Consider the following 19,386-nt stretch of genomic DNA (forward strand, 5'->3'; position numbering starts at 1 on the left):
GGGCGAATCACCAGGTCAGGAGATCGACACCTGGCTAACACAGTGAAACCCCATCTCTACTAAAAATACAAAAAAATTTGGCCAGGTGTGTGGTGCGGGCGCCGGTAGTCCCAGCTACTCGGGAGGCTGAGGCAGGAGAATGGTGTGAACCCGGGAGGAGGAGATTACAGTAAGCTTAGATTGTGCCACTGCACTCCTGCCTGGGCGACAGAGCAAGACTCGGTCCAAAAAAAAAGAAAAGAAAATTTATCTACTTAATCTATTTATAATATCCTGTTAAACAGAGAGAAAAAAGTTGGAAAATAATATATAGCCTAATTTTATATTTAGAGAAGGTGCTAATAAAGTTATAAAAGTTGCAAATCACTGTACTATTTAAGTGGCAACTGCCAAAAGTTATTCAGAGTAATTTATTATCCCTTCTTGTCCCTAGGAAAAAGGTTTAAAATGAAATCATGATTCTAAAATGCTAATAACAATAATCAAATGCTACAAATTAGTTATTTCAAAAACTTAGAACTGTATACATTTAATGTGTTATTCCTCCTTTGCACCTAAAAGCTGATGTTTCTTAAAATTGGACTTCATTTTAGAATTAAGAAAATAGATCATTAATTTATAATAGATACACCACTTCGGTCCCACCCATTGCCAACATACCACTAACACCATCACTTTTAAGCAAACTCTTGAAGTACTCAAAACTATACATATTAATGTAGACAGTAAGTCAGCTTAACCAATTCTCCAAGTTTAACTAGCAGATATTACATACAGTATGCTGAGATTATAATTATAATAAACACAGAAGATTCAGTATTTCTAGAATACTGAACAAGAGGTGTTTGTGGCATTGAGAGTACTGTGACAACCTGTGGTACCCTTTAAACTGCTTTAAAATTTTACAATGAAATCAGTGCTATTAATTTCATGTTTATTTCATACAGGGTTTTTGTCAAGTTTATCAGTTTTAAAATGATTAAGTCATAATCACCATTAAAAGACAAATTTTCCTCTCAAACTAATAATTTCCATTCTGCTACCTACAGTTTGGCTTATCCTTTGGTCTGATAGCCATACTTCATTTCACAGGACTATACAAGTATGTACTATGTACAAAACATTTTCAAGTTTGCTTTCAAATGATACCTACAAAGAGTAGATCAAGTTTTCAAGTTTACAGAACACCACACTACAACAATTTACCACTATAAATGTCTTAATACCTGTTTATTCCATTCTATTTAGATTGCAACACTAACAAAACTCTTAATGCATTATGTTCCCACCACCTGTACTTTCCCTACACTATCATTTTGACACTTACATAAAAACAACTCAATTCAGCAACCAAGTTTTACAACCACTGTTGTTACCAATCAAATGGTGATGCATCAGATCCCAATTTTCATGAGTATTAACATATTAAGAGTACATTATTTACCTAAGACTGAAGGACTGTGCCTTACTTTATAAAAAAACAAAGATAGCCACATCAATTTAATTCCATATATATACTACCTATTCAATTTATTAAAAATTGTAATAAACATAATAATCAAACTAGTGCTCCAAACTTATGCTGTTCACATGGAAGACACCACAAAAGAAGACATAATATAGAGACTGCCTTGCAATAAGAAGTACAAATTCCTTCTATAAAGATGGAGAAATAAAAGGACAAATCTAGTTGTCTAAAAGACAATTCACTGTACACATTTTATTTACAGTTTTGTACACTGTCTTAATATGAATGGGACTGCTTTTCTACTTGAGCCATTTTTAACCAAAGCAAAATAACCTAAGTAATACAAAGTGTTAAAATACAGCATAAAGATACAAAAACAGACATACTAATTCTAGTTAGGAATGTAATTATGATGTTACATTTTTTATAATCCACAATTATGTTTAGGAAATCACACAAACATAGATCACTGATTTGAATGAAATGCATAAATTTGTAGCAAAGCTTTGTAGTTACAAAAAACAAAAAAAATTACCAAAGAATGCACAAAATTAATGTTTATTCCACCTTTGTGTCATATTCCTGAATCCTTCACCAATGTTACATGAGGAAAAAAACAAAAGCAAAACAAATGAAAAACTGAAATCAGAATCACTAATATTATCAAGTAGGGAAACAAATAAATTAAAATCTAGCAGCCATCAGCAAGAGTACAGCAAAGACAATGCTGTAAAAAGAAACAAAGAAAATTGCTAGAAAACTGTATGCATCATAATCTTTCAAACCAGCAAAATATGCTCCTGCATACAATGGAACAACAGAATTTTCTTTCCTGTAAAGTATAGTAATGCCAAGTTGTTTTTTGACTATTGTGGATAGGTAAAATCTGTATGTAATTAATGGTAATTCTACTGAAGTATTACAGAGTGGGCCAGGAACACATTTATGGATTCTGGGGATGTGTACTGTAATTCTTTGATTGGGATAGTGGAAACTTTAGCCAAAAAAAAAAGAACACAGAAGTACAAGACAAAGGCGAATGAGACTTCTCTTATATCTTAGTAACATTTAGATGGAAATCAAATTTAAATGCAGTCCACTCTGCTTTTTGAAGAGGCTTTGGTTCAGCTCCCAAATCTCGATTGCTTGACGCAGTCTCCTATGAGAATACTCAGAAGGTGTCTTCTTAAACAACAAACCTATTTTTAGTGGTGGAGCCGCTCTTAGTAGCTGTGTCTGCGTGGGACTGATAACCAATCACTATCTTTGGAGGAAGTCCTAACCTTTCCTTGTATACCCTCCTAGAAGAAAAAAAGAAGAAAAAAGTAGCCATTAATTTTTACTCATAAGAAGTAAATAAATTCAAAATTTTAGGGTTACTAGTCTTTGTACTAAAAAATATAGATGAGAGTACAATAGGAAATTAATTATACACCCTTTTCCTTTTAGCACAATTTACTCTTCATTTTTGCGATATTCTTGGTTAATTACTTTTAAAATATTTGAGAGCCAGTCGGGTTTATTATTACTAAATTACAGGAGCATTACTATATTATTATACTGTTATTTATTATGATACTATAATTATTACTAAATCAATAGTGAACAAAGCAAGGACAAGTCCCTGAGCTCACTGTATTTATAGTCTAGTAAACACAATCAAAAAATCACAAATACATATGATGGACCTGTATTACATGCATACTTAAACAGAAATCTGTATAACAAACATGTTTATTTTCATTCTTTGATCTAAAATGTTACATTTCACATCTGAACCCTAGCAAAGATTGTATATTACTACACAAATTATATTTACCATACCTGTTATAAGATTGCACAAACAAAAACTAAACACTTTGAGGGAGATTAAAATGAAACACTTCAAGGGAGAAAGTAATTTCTGCTTTACATACTAACTTTACAACCTAATTTTCAAGTAAGACATGACTCTATAGCAAGAATAAAATGGCACTTGTCAGTAGTGCCAAAGAGTAAATACAAGGGCTGTAATAACAAGGAGATTCTAATCTCATCTACAAAATTAGAGAAGTCTTCCCCTTTAAATATCACGAGGTCAAAAAGGATAATGTTAAGATAATGAGCACATCTGAAAGCTGAGAAATAAAAATCAGGCTGTGTGACTATGGCTCATAAGTAAAGTGAATATGAGATAAAGCTGAAAAGGTTTCAGAGAAAGATCACAGAGAACTTCATAGGTCACCTTAAAAATCTGAATCTTTAAGAAAAAAATAGTAAAAATTGAAAAATAAGCAAAATCAAATAAAAATAAAGGAATAAACATTAATGGAGTTAAATCCTCCAACATGATACTAGGATAGTATTTTTTTAATACCTTTCAGGAGATTTACTACCTTCCCCCTAAAATAAGGCATTAAAAAGTAATTTTATGGTAACTAAAGTGATAATTATCAAATTTGCATTATAATGCAATGCATTCCTTTCAATTATACTTAATTATTAAAAATACCAAAAGGCACAACCATTGAGTCATGCAAATTGGAAGGGTTAAAAAAAGAAAATCTTTGTTTGAAAATCTGAAGTCTTAATATAGACTCAAAAACATTTAATAGTGACAAAAATAAAAAACTTCCATAGGAAAAAAATTCTTAATTAATCTAACTCCTGTTTAAAAAAAAAGTAAATCCTCCAAAATTAGGTTTTGATGCTGGCAGAAACATTAAAATATGATGACAAATCACCTCCTTTCTCTTATGGAACCCCATATAGCATGAAATGTAGAAAATCCCTATACCTTTTGATCCAGAAATAAATTATGTTCACAGAGAAATTTACATGGCTGAGAGCAGTGGATGACACCTGAAATCCCAGCACTTTGGGAGGCTGAGGCAGGTGGATCACTTGAGCACAGGAGTTTGACCCAGTCTGGTCAACATGGCGAAACCTGTCTCTACAAAAAATACTGTAGTGGCTCAGGCCTCTGGTCCCAGCTATTCAGGAGGCTGAGGCAAGAGAGTCACTTGAACCCAAGAGGTGGAGGTTGCAGTGAGCCGAGATCACGATACTGCACCCCGGCCTGGGCAACGGAGTGTGACTCTGTCTCAAAAATTAATTTTAAAAAGAAAAATTAATAATATTTGAAAAATCACAAAGGGACAAACCAAACATTTTGTGACCACTGACTGACCAGCACTTAATTTTAACATAAAATTGTTAAGTCAATTTTTTTTTTTTTTTTTTTTTTGGTGAGACAGAGTCTCACTCTGTCTCCCAGGCTGGAATGCAGTGGCCCAATCTTGGCTCACTGCAAGCTCTGCCTCCCGGGTTCACGCCATTCTCTTGCCTCAGCCTCCCAAGTAGCTGGGACTACAGGCACCCGCCACCATGCCCAGCTAATGTTTTTTTTTTTTTTTGTATTTTCAGTAGAGACGGGGTTTCACCGTGTTAGCTAGGATGGTCTCGATCTCCCCATCTCGTGATCTGCCTACCTCGGCCTCCCAAAGTGCTGGGATTACAGGTATGAGCCACCACGCCCGGTGTTAAATATTACTAATATAATTGAGGTAAAAAGAAATCCTAGTTAGAAAAAAAATGCCGGCTGGTTTAGCATGGTGGCTCATGCCTGTAATCTCAGCATTTGAAAGGCTGAGGTGGCTTGATCAAGTCCAGGAGTTCACAACCAGTCTTGGCAACATGGCAAAACCTCTTCTCTACAAAAAAATACAAGAGAATAGCCAGGTGTGGTCGTACACACCTGAGTTCCAGCTAATTGGGTGGCTGAGGTGGGAGGATCACCTGAGCCCAGGAGGTTGAGGCTGCAGTGAGCAGTGACTGCACCACTGCACTCTTGCCTGAATAACACAGTGAGACCCTGCCTCAAAAAAAAAAGCCATTTTTGCAAAGAATAAAATTTACAAAAAAAGGTTTAATAAAACCCTACATGTGGGTTTTAAACATCAAACAAAAGCCAAGGTATGTTAAATTTTAATGAAAATGATATGTAGTAAACACACATGCTTTAAATGTACATACACTATTTGCTAATAATCACTGAATTATTTATTATGAGCGTACATTAGCTCTTTTCAAAGTAGTACTTTTTTCAAACAGCACTTTCAAAGTAGGAAATAATACATTCTCAATTGTGAATGAATAAAAAATGCTACATGCCAAAGCAGAGTGTTCTAGTGGTTATATACTTCACTGCTAAGAAAAAGTAATTTTACAGAAATAAAAAACATGAACAAGACCAGGCGCAATGGCCCATGCGTGTAATGCCAGCACTTTGGGAGGCCAAGGTGGATGGATCACTTGAGGCCAAGAGTTAAAGACCAGCCTGGCCAACATGACGAAACCTGGTCTCTACTAAAAATACAAAAATTACCTGAGCATGGTGGCATGCGCCTGTATTCCCAGCTACTTGGGAGGCTGAGACATCAGAATCACTTGAACCCGGGAGGCAGCGGCTGCAGTGAGCCTAGATCATGCCACTGTACTACAGCCTGGAAAACAGAGTGAGACTCTGTCTCTAAATATATAAATAGCTGTGAAAAAACCCTCCAAAACATCTATATCTATATATCTATATAGACATAGATAGATATAGATATAGATTAGATATATATGAACAAGACGTTGCGCACCAATTGAGCTGTTCAAAATTATACAAGTGTTCACGAAAACAATACAAGGAAAACAGGATCTACAAAGTATTTATTTCTAAAGCTACAAATAAAGTAACTTCTGGTTTTAGCCATCCTAATATTGTAAAATAAGTAGGCAAAGAGCAAAACTTACCCTATATGTGTAACAGCTTCTCTGTTCTCACATTCAGTAGTCCATATTGCTATCTTATCACCTTTAGCTCTAACATTAACAACAGCGCCACATACATCATCACTGTAGTCATCAAAAGATTCTCCAATAAGGCACAGCAGCTTAAAAGAAAATCCCAAATTACGTTTAATAGATTATAAACAAGCTTATTACACTGCAAATTTCTCTTCTATATTTGTGTAGATAACTAAAGACAGTTTTTAAATCGAGTTAATTTTTTTTTTTTTAATGTGTAAATTTTATTTGCATACATAGATCTGTCCTGACTCTTACTCATTCATTTATTTACTATCAAATCATTAACAGCTGTCTTCACCTTTTTCAGCAAATTTGGCAGTTAATATTGTGGCAGACATAAAAGCTGATTTTATTAATATTCATTTGCTCTGCTGCTGCTTATATTTATGAGCAAACAAATATTAATAGAATAACAAAAATAGCTCTTCATGGTTAGATTAATTTCTTCTTGTTCTTATTTTTTATGAGTATTTGTTAATGGTTTGGTTTTTTGTTGTTGTTGTTTTTTGAGACAGGGTCTTGCTCTGTTACCCTGGCTGGAGTGCAGTGGGACCATCACAGCTCACTGCAGCCTCAACCTCCTGGACTCAAATGATCCTCCCACCTCAGCCTCCTGAATAGCTGGGCATACATACACACAGGGACATGTCACCATACCCAGTAAATTTTTGTATTTTTTGTAGAGACAGGGTTTTGCCACGTTGCCCAAGTTGGTCTTGAACTCCTGAGTTTAAGTGAAATGCCTGCCTTAGCCTCCTGAGGTGTTGAGATTTCAGGTGTGAGCCCAGCCCTAACGGGTTTCTTAATTGTGGTAAAACACAAATAACATAAAATTTACCATTTTAACCACTTTTAAGTGTACAGTTCAGTGGCATTAAGTACATTCAACATTGTTGTACAACCATCACTACTACCATCCATCTCCAGAACATTTTTTTTAACTGCAAAATGGAAATATCCTGACTTTTTAATGTGGAATTCCAAAATCATATTTGCTGATGATCTTCGCCCTCAAAAACAGAATTTTCTTCTTAAAAAGTCATTCATTCATTAGCTGGGTATGCTGGCATGCACCTGTAGTCCCAGCTACTTGAGAGGCTAAGGCAGGATGATTGCTTGAACCCAGGAGGCTACAGTGAGCTATCATGGCCCCACTGCACTCTAGCCTGGGCAACACAGCAAGACCCTGTCTCTAAAAAAACAAAATAGTCACTTATTCAAATATTTAAAGACATTAACTCAACAAGTGCCAACTATAAACAAGGCACGGTTTCAAGTGCTAGGGATACAAAAGAGACTACAAACCCCGCTCCTATAAGCTTGGGGTTTGGAACCTCTGTTGACAGAAAATGCCTATTATCTCATTATTTAATTTGTATTGTAAAGCCAAAAGTTCAAGTTAATAGCACAACATGTAGGTTGAATGGTAGTACACAGCAATTTTATTGTTTGCTTCACTGATTTAAAAAGTTTAGTGGGACAGGCACAGTGACTCACACCTGTAATTCCAACACTTTGGGAGGCTGAATGGGAGGATCACTTGAGGTCAGGAGTTTGAGACCAACCTAGGCAACACAGCAAGATCCCATCTCTAGGAAAAAATTTAGAAAATTAGCTGGGCATTGTGGCATGCAACTGTAGTTCCAGCTACTTAAGAGGCTGAAGTGGGAGGATCACTTGAACCCAGAAGGTGAGGCTGAAGTGAGCCATATAAATAAATACCTGCACTCTAGCCTGAGCAACAGGGCAAGACCCTTACTCTAAAAATACAAATATGTAAAAGTTTAGTATACATATAGCAATGCTGTAAGAGGGTTGCAAAAACCTCAATCGTATAAAATGTAAGATTCTATAATTTCGAGGTTAATGAAATGACCACAGTGAGCTTATTGTGGTGAGAGTCACACTGCCAATCACTTAAAATATCTGACTTATAATGTGGTAGGATGTTTCACTGTACTATAAACAGGAGTCACATGACAGAACAAAAACAATTACTGACCCTGATTTTCTAGTGTTGGGCATCCTTCTCTTAAATTAAGTAACAAATGTAAAACATAACATATCTTAAGTTTCAGTATTCCCAAACTACCTCTAAAACTGCTTTATACTTTTAAAACCTTACTGTCTCTAGCCAAAAGCGATCAAGGTCACTTCGTCTCTGCTGTTTGTTCAATGTAATTAGCCATCGTCCTCCCCGTTTGTTTTTCTCATCTTCCCACATAGGCTCAATACCATCCTACAGGGTTAGAAGACAACAGTATTACACAATATTGTTACCTTGACTTTGAGAGATAATCATTAAAAACAGTAAGTAACAACACTGTCAACTTCTTACTTTATTGCCCATAAAACTGCCATTGACGCAGTTTTTAAAAAGCGCGTAAGACTTAAAGCCAGAGGCATGACATTGCAGAATTAGAGTCCTGACTTTGACACTTATTAGCTATCAAATCTTGAGTTTCACTTAATTTGAAGGTTCTTAAACTTTGAGTAGCAAACATATTTTAGAAGCTCTGTACATTTCTATACCTAGAAAATACATGCAAAAACTATGCAGTTTCAGTTAATGAATGTCCCGTCCCCCTACCACCTGACAAAGCCCAATAGTAAGTATTCCAAGGACCCATGCTCCTAAGGTTAAGAATGCTTGATAACTTAGTCTGCTCAAATATATAAAGGAATAGACTGGAAAATCAAAGCTCTCATCAAAATCAATCTCAGTATGTGCCCACAGAGTAACTCTCTCTCAATTTTTATAAACAAATAGAGTAAGAAATATTGATACTAAAGCATACTACAGCCAATTAAATTATCAGCCTGTTCTTCACACTATCAAGTATTCCTAAGTTTATGGCAAGATTTCTTAATGAATACCAAATGGCCCAGTCCTATAATAAATATATAAAATCACCAATTAAGCATACCTTAAAAAGTGAGTAGTCACAGCCAGGCATTAAATTACTAGACAACTGGATATGGTTGTACAGACTAGGTAAAAGAAAGTAACAATTAAAAACACAGAATATGTAATATAGAGTTCAGGTGCTTCCATATATATACATTTAGAACATATGATGAAAATAAACAGATAAAAGTGCATGTTTACTTGTTTCTAAGGAGTCAATTTCTAAAATGGACAAAACAGATCTTAAAAGCAGTTAAATAATCAACTTTAGATGACAGGTATAATTTTCAAAAAATTTCTAGTGACTGCTCTGACAAAAATATATTTTATATGTTAGTTAACTCAGTGCATACATATGTATATATATATAAGAAACTGAGAAGAGAGGTATAAGGTGGCTTTAAGTAGATGAAGTAATTTCTGAAGTTAATCAACAGTTTTTTCACAAACATAAAAAAATAATAATAACAGAAAAGATGAACTTCCTGACCATCAGGATTGCATGACTGAAACAGTTAAGATTATTATTATCCTCGAGGGTATCCAAGAGTAAAATAGATCAATGGTTCCCAAATACCACAAATTGTCACTGGTTAGTCAACATAATAATCATTTAAAAAATGATTTTACAAAAATAAATAAATAAATATAGTTCCAAGCCCTACCTCTTGGGATTATAATCACCTAAATATGAGATAGAACCCTGCAGTCTGTATTTCTAAACTATTTCCCAAATATCAAAATAACAGAATAACATTTGCAATGACTTAGTTGCTTGCCTGAAGGCAGGAGGCTTAGATCATTTGATCTCCTGTAGTCTTTTACAGCAAAATTGATTAAAAAATTGGCAACTCTTAAGAATCTTTTGCCTGTCTCCAATATTAGATGGCAGAAATGAGGAACTTAGCTGTGTCTACAGACCATGGATGATTCTATTATCCTTAGTCTGGTTCTCCTAGTGCCATATTAACCCCATCTAGGAATATTTCAGGTAAAGATTTAAGGGCCAGGCGCAGTGGCTCACACCTGTAATCCCAGCACTTTGGGAGGCTGAGGCAGGCGGATCACGGGGTCAGGAGTTCGAGACCAGCCTGACCAACATGAGGAAACCCCGTCTCTATTACAAATACAAAAACTAACTGGGTGTGATGGCACGCGCCTGTAATCCCAGCTACTCAGGAGGCTGAGGCAGAAAAATCGCTTGAACCCAGGAGATGGAGGTTGCAGTGAGCCGAGATCACCCCATTGCACTCCAGCCTGGTGACAGAGCTAGACTCCATCTCCAAAAAAAAAAAAAAAAAAAAAAAAAAAATTTAAGACAGAAGTTGGCATTCTTTAAATGAAACTCCATAATATAACACACAAATAATAGTTTAGGTGAGACAACCTAAGATCACATAAGGTTTGTGAATCACTACCTCATGGTAACTCCCAACTACATCATCTATGACAGCCTCCCCTAGGCAACAAAAAAAGCCTGGATACTAAGTGACTGTAAAATTAGCACTACTAATTTCATAAAATAAATGGATATTGTGGGAACGACCTTCAATAAAACATTTTTCTTTTTGCTGCCTCCTTTCTCTTCCGTGGTGCTCAAAGCTCTCTCAAGTAAGTCCATAATGAGAATTTATAATGGCACACCTAAACAGAATCCTAAGACTATGCAGTCTGGATAAATACAAAGGGACTCAATGGTTATTTGCAATAAATTTGCTAGAAAAACCAGAAATTAGGAAGTGGCCCACACATTCACAGAAAATTGAAAAATCCTTCATATCTCTAAATTATGGTATAAAAATCTACTATGCAATGACACTGACTACACATAACTGAAGTGTGGAGGCACTGTTCTAATTGGTACAATTATGTAAACTAGTAAAAGCCAAACAAACTAGATAAACGCAAATCTGATTGGGGAACATGGCTCAAGGCTTCCTTTTCCTCTGCAGGAGAATGAAGAGCTTTTTTGGTGCAGAAGAGTTATTTAAGAGTCCTGAGTAAACACAATTAGAGAAGAAAAACTACTTGATGTTTTGATGACGGGCAAAGAATAACCCTAGTTTAACTAGACAACTAGACACGTATAAGTTATTAGGCCTTAAATGTAGTTACTATTAAGTGTAATGCTTTTAATAAAAAATAAATCTCTCAAAGTTTACTCTCAAATAAATATTCTCAAATACTCTCAAAGTTTATAGTTTTAACTGTATGCTTTGCTTTTTTCAGCAACACAAATGAATACAAAATACCTATTAGAAGTCAAGCACTGGAAATATACAGAAAAATGTTTCTGCTGTTGAAGATGTATGTATATATGTATAAATTTTATACCACAATCTATTCCTTTGTATGAGCAGAATATCTTGAGGGGGTTACATTAAAACATAAGAGTAGCATCACTAATTTAGCATGTATATGATCCTAAAAAAAGATGTACAAGTTAGAATATTTAAATAACTGCTAGGTAATTTAAAGCACTTATTAAAGAGTTTTGCCTTTCAGGGTCTCATATAGTACCTCCCTACTCATTCTCCAAGTAAATTTGATACACTGGATTAACTTTGCTTTTAAGAGAATCAATAATCAAAACTTCTTGAAATAGACTTTACAATTTTTAATTTTATTTATTTTATAGAGAAACAGGGACTCATGTTGACCAGGCTGGTCTTGAACTCCTGGCCGCAAGTGATCTTCCTGCCTCAGCATCACAAAGTATTAGTATTACAGGCATGAGTCACTGAGCCCAGCCTTAAATTTTGTTTTGAGGTCATGCAAAAGTTGATGATCTCAATTCTTAACTCTGTTTAAACAGAAACAAAATTTCAAAAATATTTCAACTATTCTTCTTGAGGTGGACCAAAGTATAATGAAATGAATAAAGTATCATGATAGATACTGGCATTCCCTTGACAAACTCTGAATTCTGAACACTTCAACCTTTGATATCTTAAAATCTGGTACAGGAAATTCCAGATGTTGCACTGAAAACAGTTTGCAGAAATGAGAACCCAACAATGCACTGGAATACCCAGTTATGAGGCAAATTTATCTTGGCAACCAAGAGAGGAACAAGTTCCAACTAGTTGTCAAAAGTTCTAAGAGCAATAAAGGATTCTTGAGCTAAGGATATCTCAGGAGGACAAGAAACAGAATAATCAGGGCTAAGGAATGACAAGATTGAAGCTTTGTAAAACTAATAAAGCATAATCACCAATTCAAACTTTTGTGAGGAGATAAAAAATAGATGAACATTCATTAACTGTTTACCTCACACTTCATTTTGTGAATTTGGCTTAAAAATAAACTACACAACTAATAAAAAAACAAACATCCTAAAACAAATGGTTACTTACGCCCAAAAGTCTTCAACAGTATCAAACTTAGAGATCAGCCGCAGGTTTGCTTGCCAAGTTTTGCTTTTATCATTTTTAAAAAACCAGAGTGCCCATCTAAAAATAAAAAGTCAATGTCAAAAAATGGTAGCTGCATCCCCATGTTAAAAGCAACATTATTCACAACAGTCAGAAGGTAGAAGCAACCCAACTGTTCATCAACAGATGAATGAAAAATGTATATATATACACCACGGAATACTAAAAAGCCCTGATGAAGGAAATTCTAACACTTGATAAAACATGAGGGGAAGCTAAGGACATTAAGTGAATAAGCCAGCCCCCTCCAAAAAAAGACAAATACTATATGATTCCACTTTTATGAGGGATAAGAAGTCAAATTCATAGAAACAAAAAGAATGGTGATTGCCACTAGCCAAGGAGAAGGGAGTTTAGGGTTACAGAGTTTAGAGTTTTGGAAGATGAACAAGAGTTCTGGAGATTAGTTGTACAATAATTGGTTGCAGAAAGTACTTAACATTAATTGAACTGTACACTTACAAATAGTTAACACAGTAAATTTTATGTTTACCACAAAAATTTAGGAAAAAAAAGTAAAATGCTAGTTGTTATTACAGTGGCAAATAATGAGAGTTCTCCATTTCTTTCATTTAAAAAATATGTATTTTATGTCTACTACATAACAGATTTTCTGCTATACCTAGGGACCCAAGACACACTGAAACTCATCACTCAACGGAATTCATAGAGATGAGGCAGAGAGACAACTACAGTGTGCTAAGTGCTATGACAGAGATAAGCAAGCACAATTATTTAAGAAAAACACGGCAGAGCTGGGCGCGGGTGGCTCACACCTGTAATCCCAGCACTTTGGGAGGCTGAGGTGGGCAAATTACCTAAGGTTGGGAGTTCAAGACCAGCCTGACCAACATGGAGAAACCCCGTTTCGACGAAAAATACAAAACTGGCCAGGCATGGTGGTACATGCCTGTAATCCCAGCTACTTGGGAGGCTCAGGCAGGAGGCTGCGGTGAGCTGAGATCGCACCACTGTACTCCAGCCTGGGCAACAAGAGTGAAACTCCATCTCAAAAAAAAAAAAAAAAAAAAAAAAAAAAAAAAAACACAGCGGAAACACTTAAACTATAAAAGAAGGCAAGGGGCCAGGCACGGTGGCTCAAACCTGTAATCCCAACACTTTGGGAGGCTGAGGTGGGCAGATCACGTGAGGTCGTAAGTTTGAGACCAGCCTAGCCAACATGGTGAAACCTGGTCTCCACTAAAAATACAAAAAAATTTAGCCAGGCATGGTGGTATATGCCTGTAATTCCAGCTACTCGCGAAGCTGAGGCACAAGAATCACTTGAATCCAAGAAGCAGAGGTTGCCGTGAGTCGAGGTTGTGCCACAGCACTCCAGCCAGGGCAACAGAGGGAAACTGTCTCCAAAAAAAAAAAAAAAAAAAAAAAAGGCAAGAAACAGGATGGCGGATATTTCTCAGAGGAACAAATTAGCCAAGAAGAAATGAGTGCCAGGAGTGGGGAAACTATTAAATGTGACTCTATATTTAATCAAACACCTAACTGGGAAAATAATCAAGACTGAGTAATGCTGCATAGATATGTACTGAAATAATGTATACTAGTTTTAATATATCTGTAGATTACTTCTCTTAAAATAGTTTTATTCCTACATAATATATAATAGCTTATATATACCTAACATATTATATATAGAGGCATACCTTGGATATATTGTGAGTTCAGTTCTAGATCATCATAATAAAGTGAGTATCACAATAAAGGAACTATCTTGATGGAGAGTCACACAAATTTTTTGGTTTCCCAGTGCATATAAAAGTTATGTTTACATTATACTATAGTCTACATTATGTCTGAAATAGCATTATGTCTAAAAAACAAAAAGCACATACCTTAATTAAAAAGTCTATTGCTAAAAATGCTAATGATCATCTGAGCCTACAGAGAGTGGTAATCTTCTTGCTGATGGAGAGTCTTCCCTTGTTGATTGCTGCTGACTGATCAGAGTAGTGATTGCTGAAGATTGGGGTGGCTGTGGCAATTTCTTAAGACAACAATGAAGTTTGTCACACCGATTGACTTCATTTCACAAAAGATTTCTCTGTAGCATGCAATGTTGTTTGTAAGCATTTTACACAGTAGAATTTCTTTCAAAATTGGAGTCAATCCTCCCAAACCCTGCAGTTGCTTTATCAATTCGGTTTACGTAATATTCTAAATCCTTTGTTGTCATTTCAACAATGTTCACAGCATCTTCACCAGGAATAGATTCCATCTCAAGAAACCTTTTTCTCTGCTCACCCATAAGAAGTAACTCCTTATCCATTCAAGTTTTCTCATGAGACTGCAGCAATTCAGTAACATCTTCAGGCTCCATTTCTTACTGTACATCTCTCGCTCTCTGCACCACATCCGCAGTGACTTCTTCCACTAAAGTCTTGAACCCTTCAAAGTCATCAATACGGGTTGGAATAAAATTCTTCCTAACTCTTGTTCATATTGATATTCTGACCTTCCATGAATCATGAATGTTCTTCATGACATCCAGAATGCTGAATCCTTTTGGAAGGTTTTCAATTTACTTTGTCCAGATCCATCAAAGTAATCACTATCTACAGCATTTATAGCCTTATGAAATATAGTTCTTATTAATAAATAATAAGGCTTGAAAGTCAAAATTCCTCTTTGCTGCTCCATAGGCTGCAGAAAGTACGCTGTGTTAAGAGGCATGAAAACAATTCACCTCCGTCAGAGCTCTTGGGTGACTAGGTGCATCATCAATGAGTAGTGATATTTTGAAAGGAAACTTTTTTCTGGGCAGTAGGTTTCAACAGTAGGCTTAAAGTATTCAGTAAACCATGCTATAAATCGATGCACTGTCATCCAGGCTTTGCTGCTCCATTTCCAGAGCATGGGCAGAGTGGATTTAGCATCATTCTTAAGGATTCTTAAGATTTGGGGAATGGCAAATGAGCACTGGCTTCAACTTAAAAGTCATCAGCTGCAAGATCCCCTAACAAGAATCAGTCTGTCCTTTGTAGTTTGAAGCTAGGCACTGACTTCTCTCTATCTAGCAAAGACCGAGATGGCATCTTCTTCCAGTAGAAGGCTGTTTTGTTTACATTGAAAATCTGTTTTGAGTGTAAACTTCCTTCATCAATCACCTTAGTTAGATCTGGATAATTTGCTGCAATCTCTACATCAGCCCTCGCTGCTTCACCTTGTACCTTTATGGGGGTGACTTCTTTCCTTAAATCTTATAACTGACCTCTGTTAGCTTTCAACTTTTATTCTGCAGCATCCCCACCTCTCTCAGCCTTCATAACATTGAACAGAGTTAGGGCCTTGCTAATGGATTAGGCTTTGTCTTAAGGGAATGTTGTAGCTGGTTTTATTTACTACCCAGACCACTTGAACTTTCTCTACATCAGCAATGAGGCTGTTTTGTGTTCTTATCATTCATGTGTTTGCTGGAGCAGAACTTTTGATTTCCTTCAAGAATTTTTCCTTTGCTTTCACAACCTGGCTAACTTATTTGGTACAAGAGACCTAGCTTTTGGCCTGTGTTGGCTTTTGACATGTCTTCCTCGTAAGTGTAATCATTTCTAGCTTTTGATTTAAAGTGAGAGACATGCAACTCTTCCTTTCACTATAACATGTAGGGGCCATTGTAGGGTTATTAATTGGCTTAATTTCAATATTGTTGTGTGTCAGGGAATAGGTAGACCCAAGGACAAGGAGACGGGAATGGCCAGTCAGTGGAGCATTCAGAACACATACAACATTTATCAATTAAGTTGGCCGTCTTATATGGCCAATGTTCATAGCATCCCAAAACAATTACAATAGCAACATTAAAGATCACTGATCACAGATCATAACAGATACAATAAAGTTTGAAATACCGTGAGAATTACCAAAATGTGACAGAGACACTAAGTGAGCACATGCCATTGGAAACATGACATGAACAGAACTGCTTGACACAGGATTTCCACAAACCCTCAATTTATAGAAAAGGCATGATTTGTGAAGCACAGTAAAATGAGGTATGCCTGTATAACATTTTCTCTAATGCCTTGAAGATAAACTCGTGGGACATTAAAGTTACACTTTATCCCAAGATGATTGCCAAGACCATTCTCCTTTAGAAGAATTAAACTGAATATTCTCTGAATTACAATACCAAAGGAAAGTCAAAGGGAAATTTCATTTTCTCATCAACACAAATGTTGTCTGAAGAGCCTTCCAAATTGAATATATATTTCATAATCCTATAATATTCGGTAACCTCACCTAGACAGAAAAATGAGATGCATTTCAATATGTACTTGACAATTTGTCACCCCATTATCAATAAAAAAGAAAAAGAAAATGCAAGAAAACCCCCAAAAAGGTCAAGTACTACACTCTGGATTTTTAAAAATAAATTCCAAAACAAAAAAAACTCTGCACCCAGCCATTTAAACACATAAAGATCAATGAGGCCAGGCAAGGTGGCTCACACCTGCAATAACAGCACTCTAGGAGGCTGAGGCAGGAAGAACACTTGAGCCCAGGAGCTCAAGACCAGCCTGGGCAACATAGTGAGAGATCGCCTCTACTAGACATTTAAAAAATTAGCCAGGCACGGGCCAGGTGCAGCGGCTCACGCCTGTAATCCCAGCACTTTGGGAGGCCAACGTGGGCAGATCATGAGGTCAAGAGATGGAGACCATCCTGGCCAACATGGTGAAACCCCATCTCTACTACAAATACAAAAATTAGCTGGGTGTTGTGGCATGCACCTGTAGTCCCAGCTACTCAGGAGACTGAGGCAGGAGAATCGCTTGAATCTGGGAGACGGAGGTTGCAGTGAGCTGAGCACCACTGCACTCCAGCCTGGTGACAGAGAAAGGCTCCGTCTCAAAAAAACAAAAATTAGCTAGGCATGATGGCATGTGTCTATAGTCCCAGCTACCCAGGAGGCCAAGGCGGGAGGATTGCTTGAACCCAAGAGTTTGAGGTTGCAGTGAGCTATGATCATGCCACTGGACTCCAACGTGAGTGACAGAGCAAGACCCTATCAAGGAAGGGGAAGGGGAGAGGACTGCTTGAGGTGAGGAGTTTGAGAACAGCCTGAGCAACATAGCAAGACCCCCCATCTCTCCAAAAAAGAAAAAAAAAAAAAAAAAATTCTTAGCCAGGCATGGTGGTGCACACTTATGGACCTAGCTACTTAGAAGGCTGATGCAGGAAGGTCATTTGAACCCAGAAATCTGAGGCTATTATCATGCCACTGCTCCCCAGTGTGGGCAACAGAATGGGACCGTGTCTCTTCCAAAAAAAAAAAAGGCCAGACATGTTGGCTCATGCCTGTAATCCCAGCATTCTGTGAGGCCGAGGTGGATGAATTGTTTGAGTCTAGGAGTTCAAGGCCAGCCTGGGAAATAGCAAAACTCCAACTCCAACTCTACAAAATATACTAAAATGGTGGTGATGCATGCCTGGGGTGGAAAGATAGCTTGAGCACAGAAGGTCAAGGCTGCAGTGAGCCGAGATTACACCACCCCAGCCTGGGTGACAGAGTGAGACCCTGTCTCCAAAAACAAACAAATGACATTTTTAGTTTTGGAAAATGTGAAAACATCCTAAGTGCTTATCAACAACAAATTATTTAAATCAGCAGTTCTCAAAATGTGGTTTGCAGACAGGCAGGAGGCCCTAAGATGCATTTTAATAATAATGCTAAGAAGTCACTTTGCTTTTCAGTATTCACATTTGCACTAATGGTGCAAAAGCAATAGTAGTTAAATCTCCTGGTGCCTTACCAAGAACCAAGACAGTGACACAAAACTATACGAGTAGTCACTGTACATTTATTACTACCAACTCTCACAGTACTAATAATGTGAGTTTCATATAAGAATGCCTTTGGGCCGGGCACAGTGGCTCACACCTACAATCCTAGCACTTTGGGAGGCTGAGGTGGGCAGATCACCTGAGGTCAGGAGTTCAAGACCAGCCTCGCCATCATAGTGAAACCCTGTCTCTACTAAAAATACAAAAATTAGATGGGCATGGTGGCAGGTGCCAAAGATGCTTAATGAATTTAGAGGCAATGTTAATGAATTATTGTTGTTTGATACTATATAAGAAAATGTGTCAACATCTGGAAGATCTGTATAACTCACTGAACCATTATTTTCCAAATAAGCAATGTATGATGTTAAAAATCTTACACAGGTAAGAGATCCATTCCAGATGTGAGACAGACCAATGGATTTTAATGTAACAAAGTAGAAACAAATTTTTGGATATGGTTTCAGATTCTACATTTCAACTAATCTCTGAAACCCAGGATCTCTTTGAGCATGTGTCCTAGGAAAAAAGGGGAGGAGGGAAGACACCTAGTAGTGTATCAAAGGATAATATCAACAATTATTTTTAAAGGCTTTTAAAAACTATTCTCCCTTTTCCAACCAAATACCTGTGTGAGGCTGTACTGTCTTCTTATACTTCCAATGAAACATCTTAACTCCACAGACTGAAGGCAGAAACAGCTATGAAAATCCAGTTGACTTCTAAGATGGCAAAAATGTGGCCGGGCGCAGTGGCTCACGCCTGTAATCCCGGCACTTTGGGAGGCCGAGGCAGGTGGATCACAAGGTCAGGAGTTCAAGATCCGCCTGGCCAACATGGTGAAACCCCGTCTCTACTAAAAACTATAAAAATTAGCCAGGCGTGGTGGCACGTGCCTGTGGTTCTGGCTACTCGGGAGGTTGAGGCAGAAGAATCAC

General features: G+C 36.9%; 1 protein-coding gene across 1 annotated transcript in view; it reads right to left on the minus strand.

Annotated features, from left to right (window-relative positions):
• Positions 1 to 917: 917 nt before the first annotated feature.
• EIF4E (eukaryotic translation initiation factor 4E) overlaps positions 918 to 19,386 on the minus strand; it is a 51,126-nt gene continuing 32,657 nt past the window's right edge. Inside the window, exons 3-7 of the mRNA XM_010365530.2 lie at positions 12,569 to 12,664; positions 9,232 to 9,295; positions 8,430 to 8,543; positions 6,248 to 6,387; positions 918 to 2,769 (exon numbers count right to left, since the gene is read on the minus strand). Of these exons, the coding sequence (XP_010363832.1) occupies positions 2,655 to 2,769; positions 6,248 to 6,387; positions 8,430 to 8,543; positions 9,232 to 9,295; positions 12,569 to 12,664 (529 nt within the window). The 3' untranslated portion in view covers positions 918 to 2,654. The remainder of the gene's footprint in view (positions 2,770 to 6,247; positions 6,388 to 8,429; positions 8,544 to 9,231; positions 9,296 to 12,568; positions 12,665 to 19,386) is intronic.

Source organism: Rhinopithecus roxellana, chromosome 2 (assembly GCF_007565055.1).
Source record: "Rhinopithecus roxellana isolate Shanxi Qingling chromosome 2, ASM756505v1, whole genome shotgun sequence".
Classification (NCBI taxonomy): domain Eukaryota; kingdom Metazoa; phylum Chordata; class Mammalia; order Primates; family Cercopithecidae; genus Rhinopithecus; species Rhinopithecus roxellana.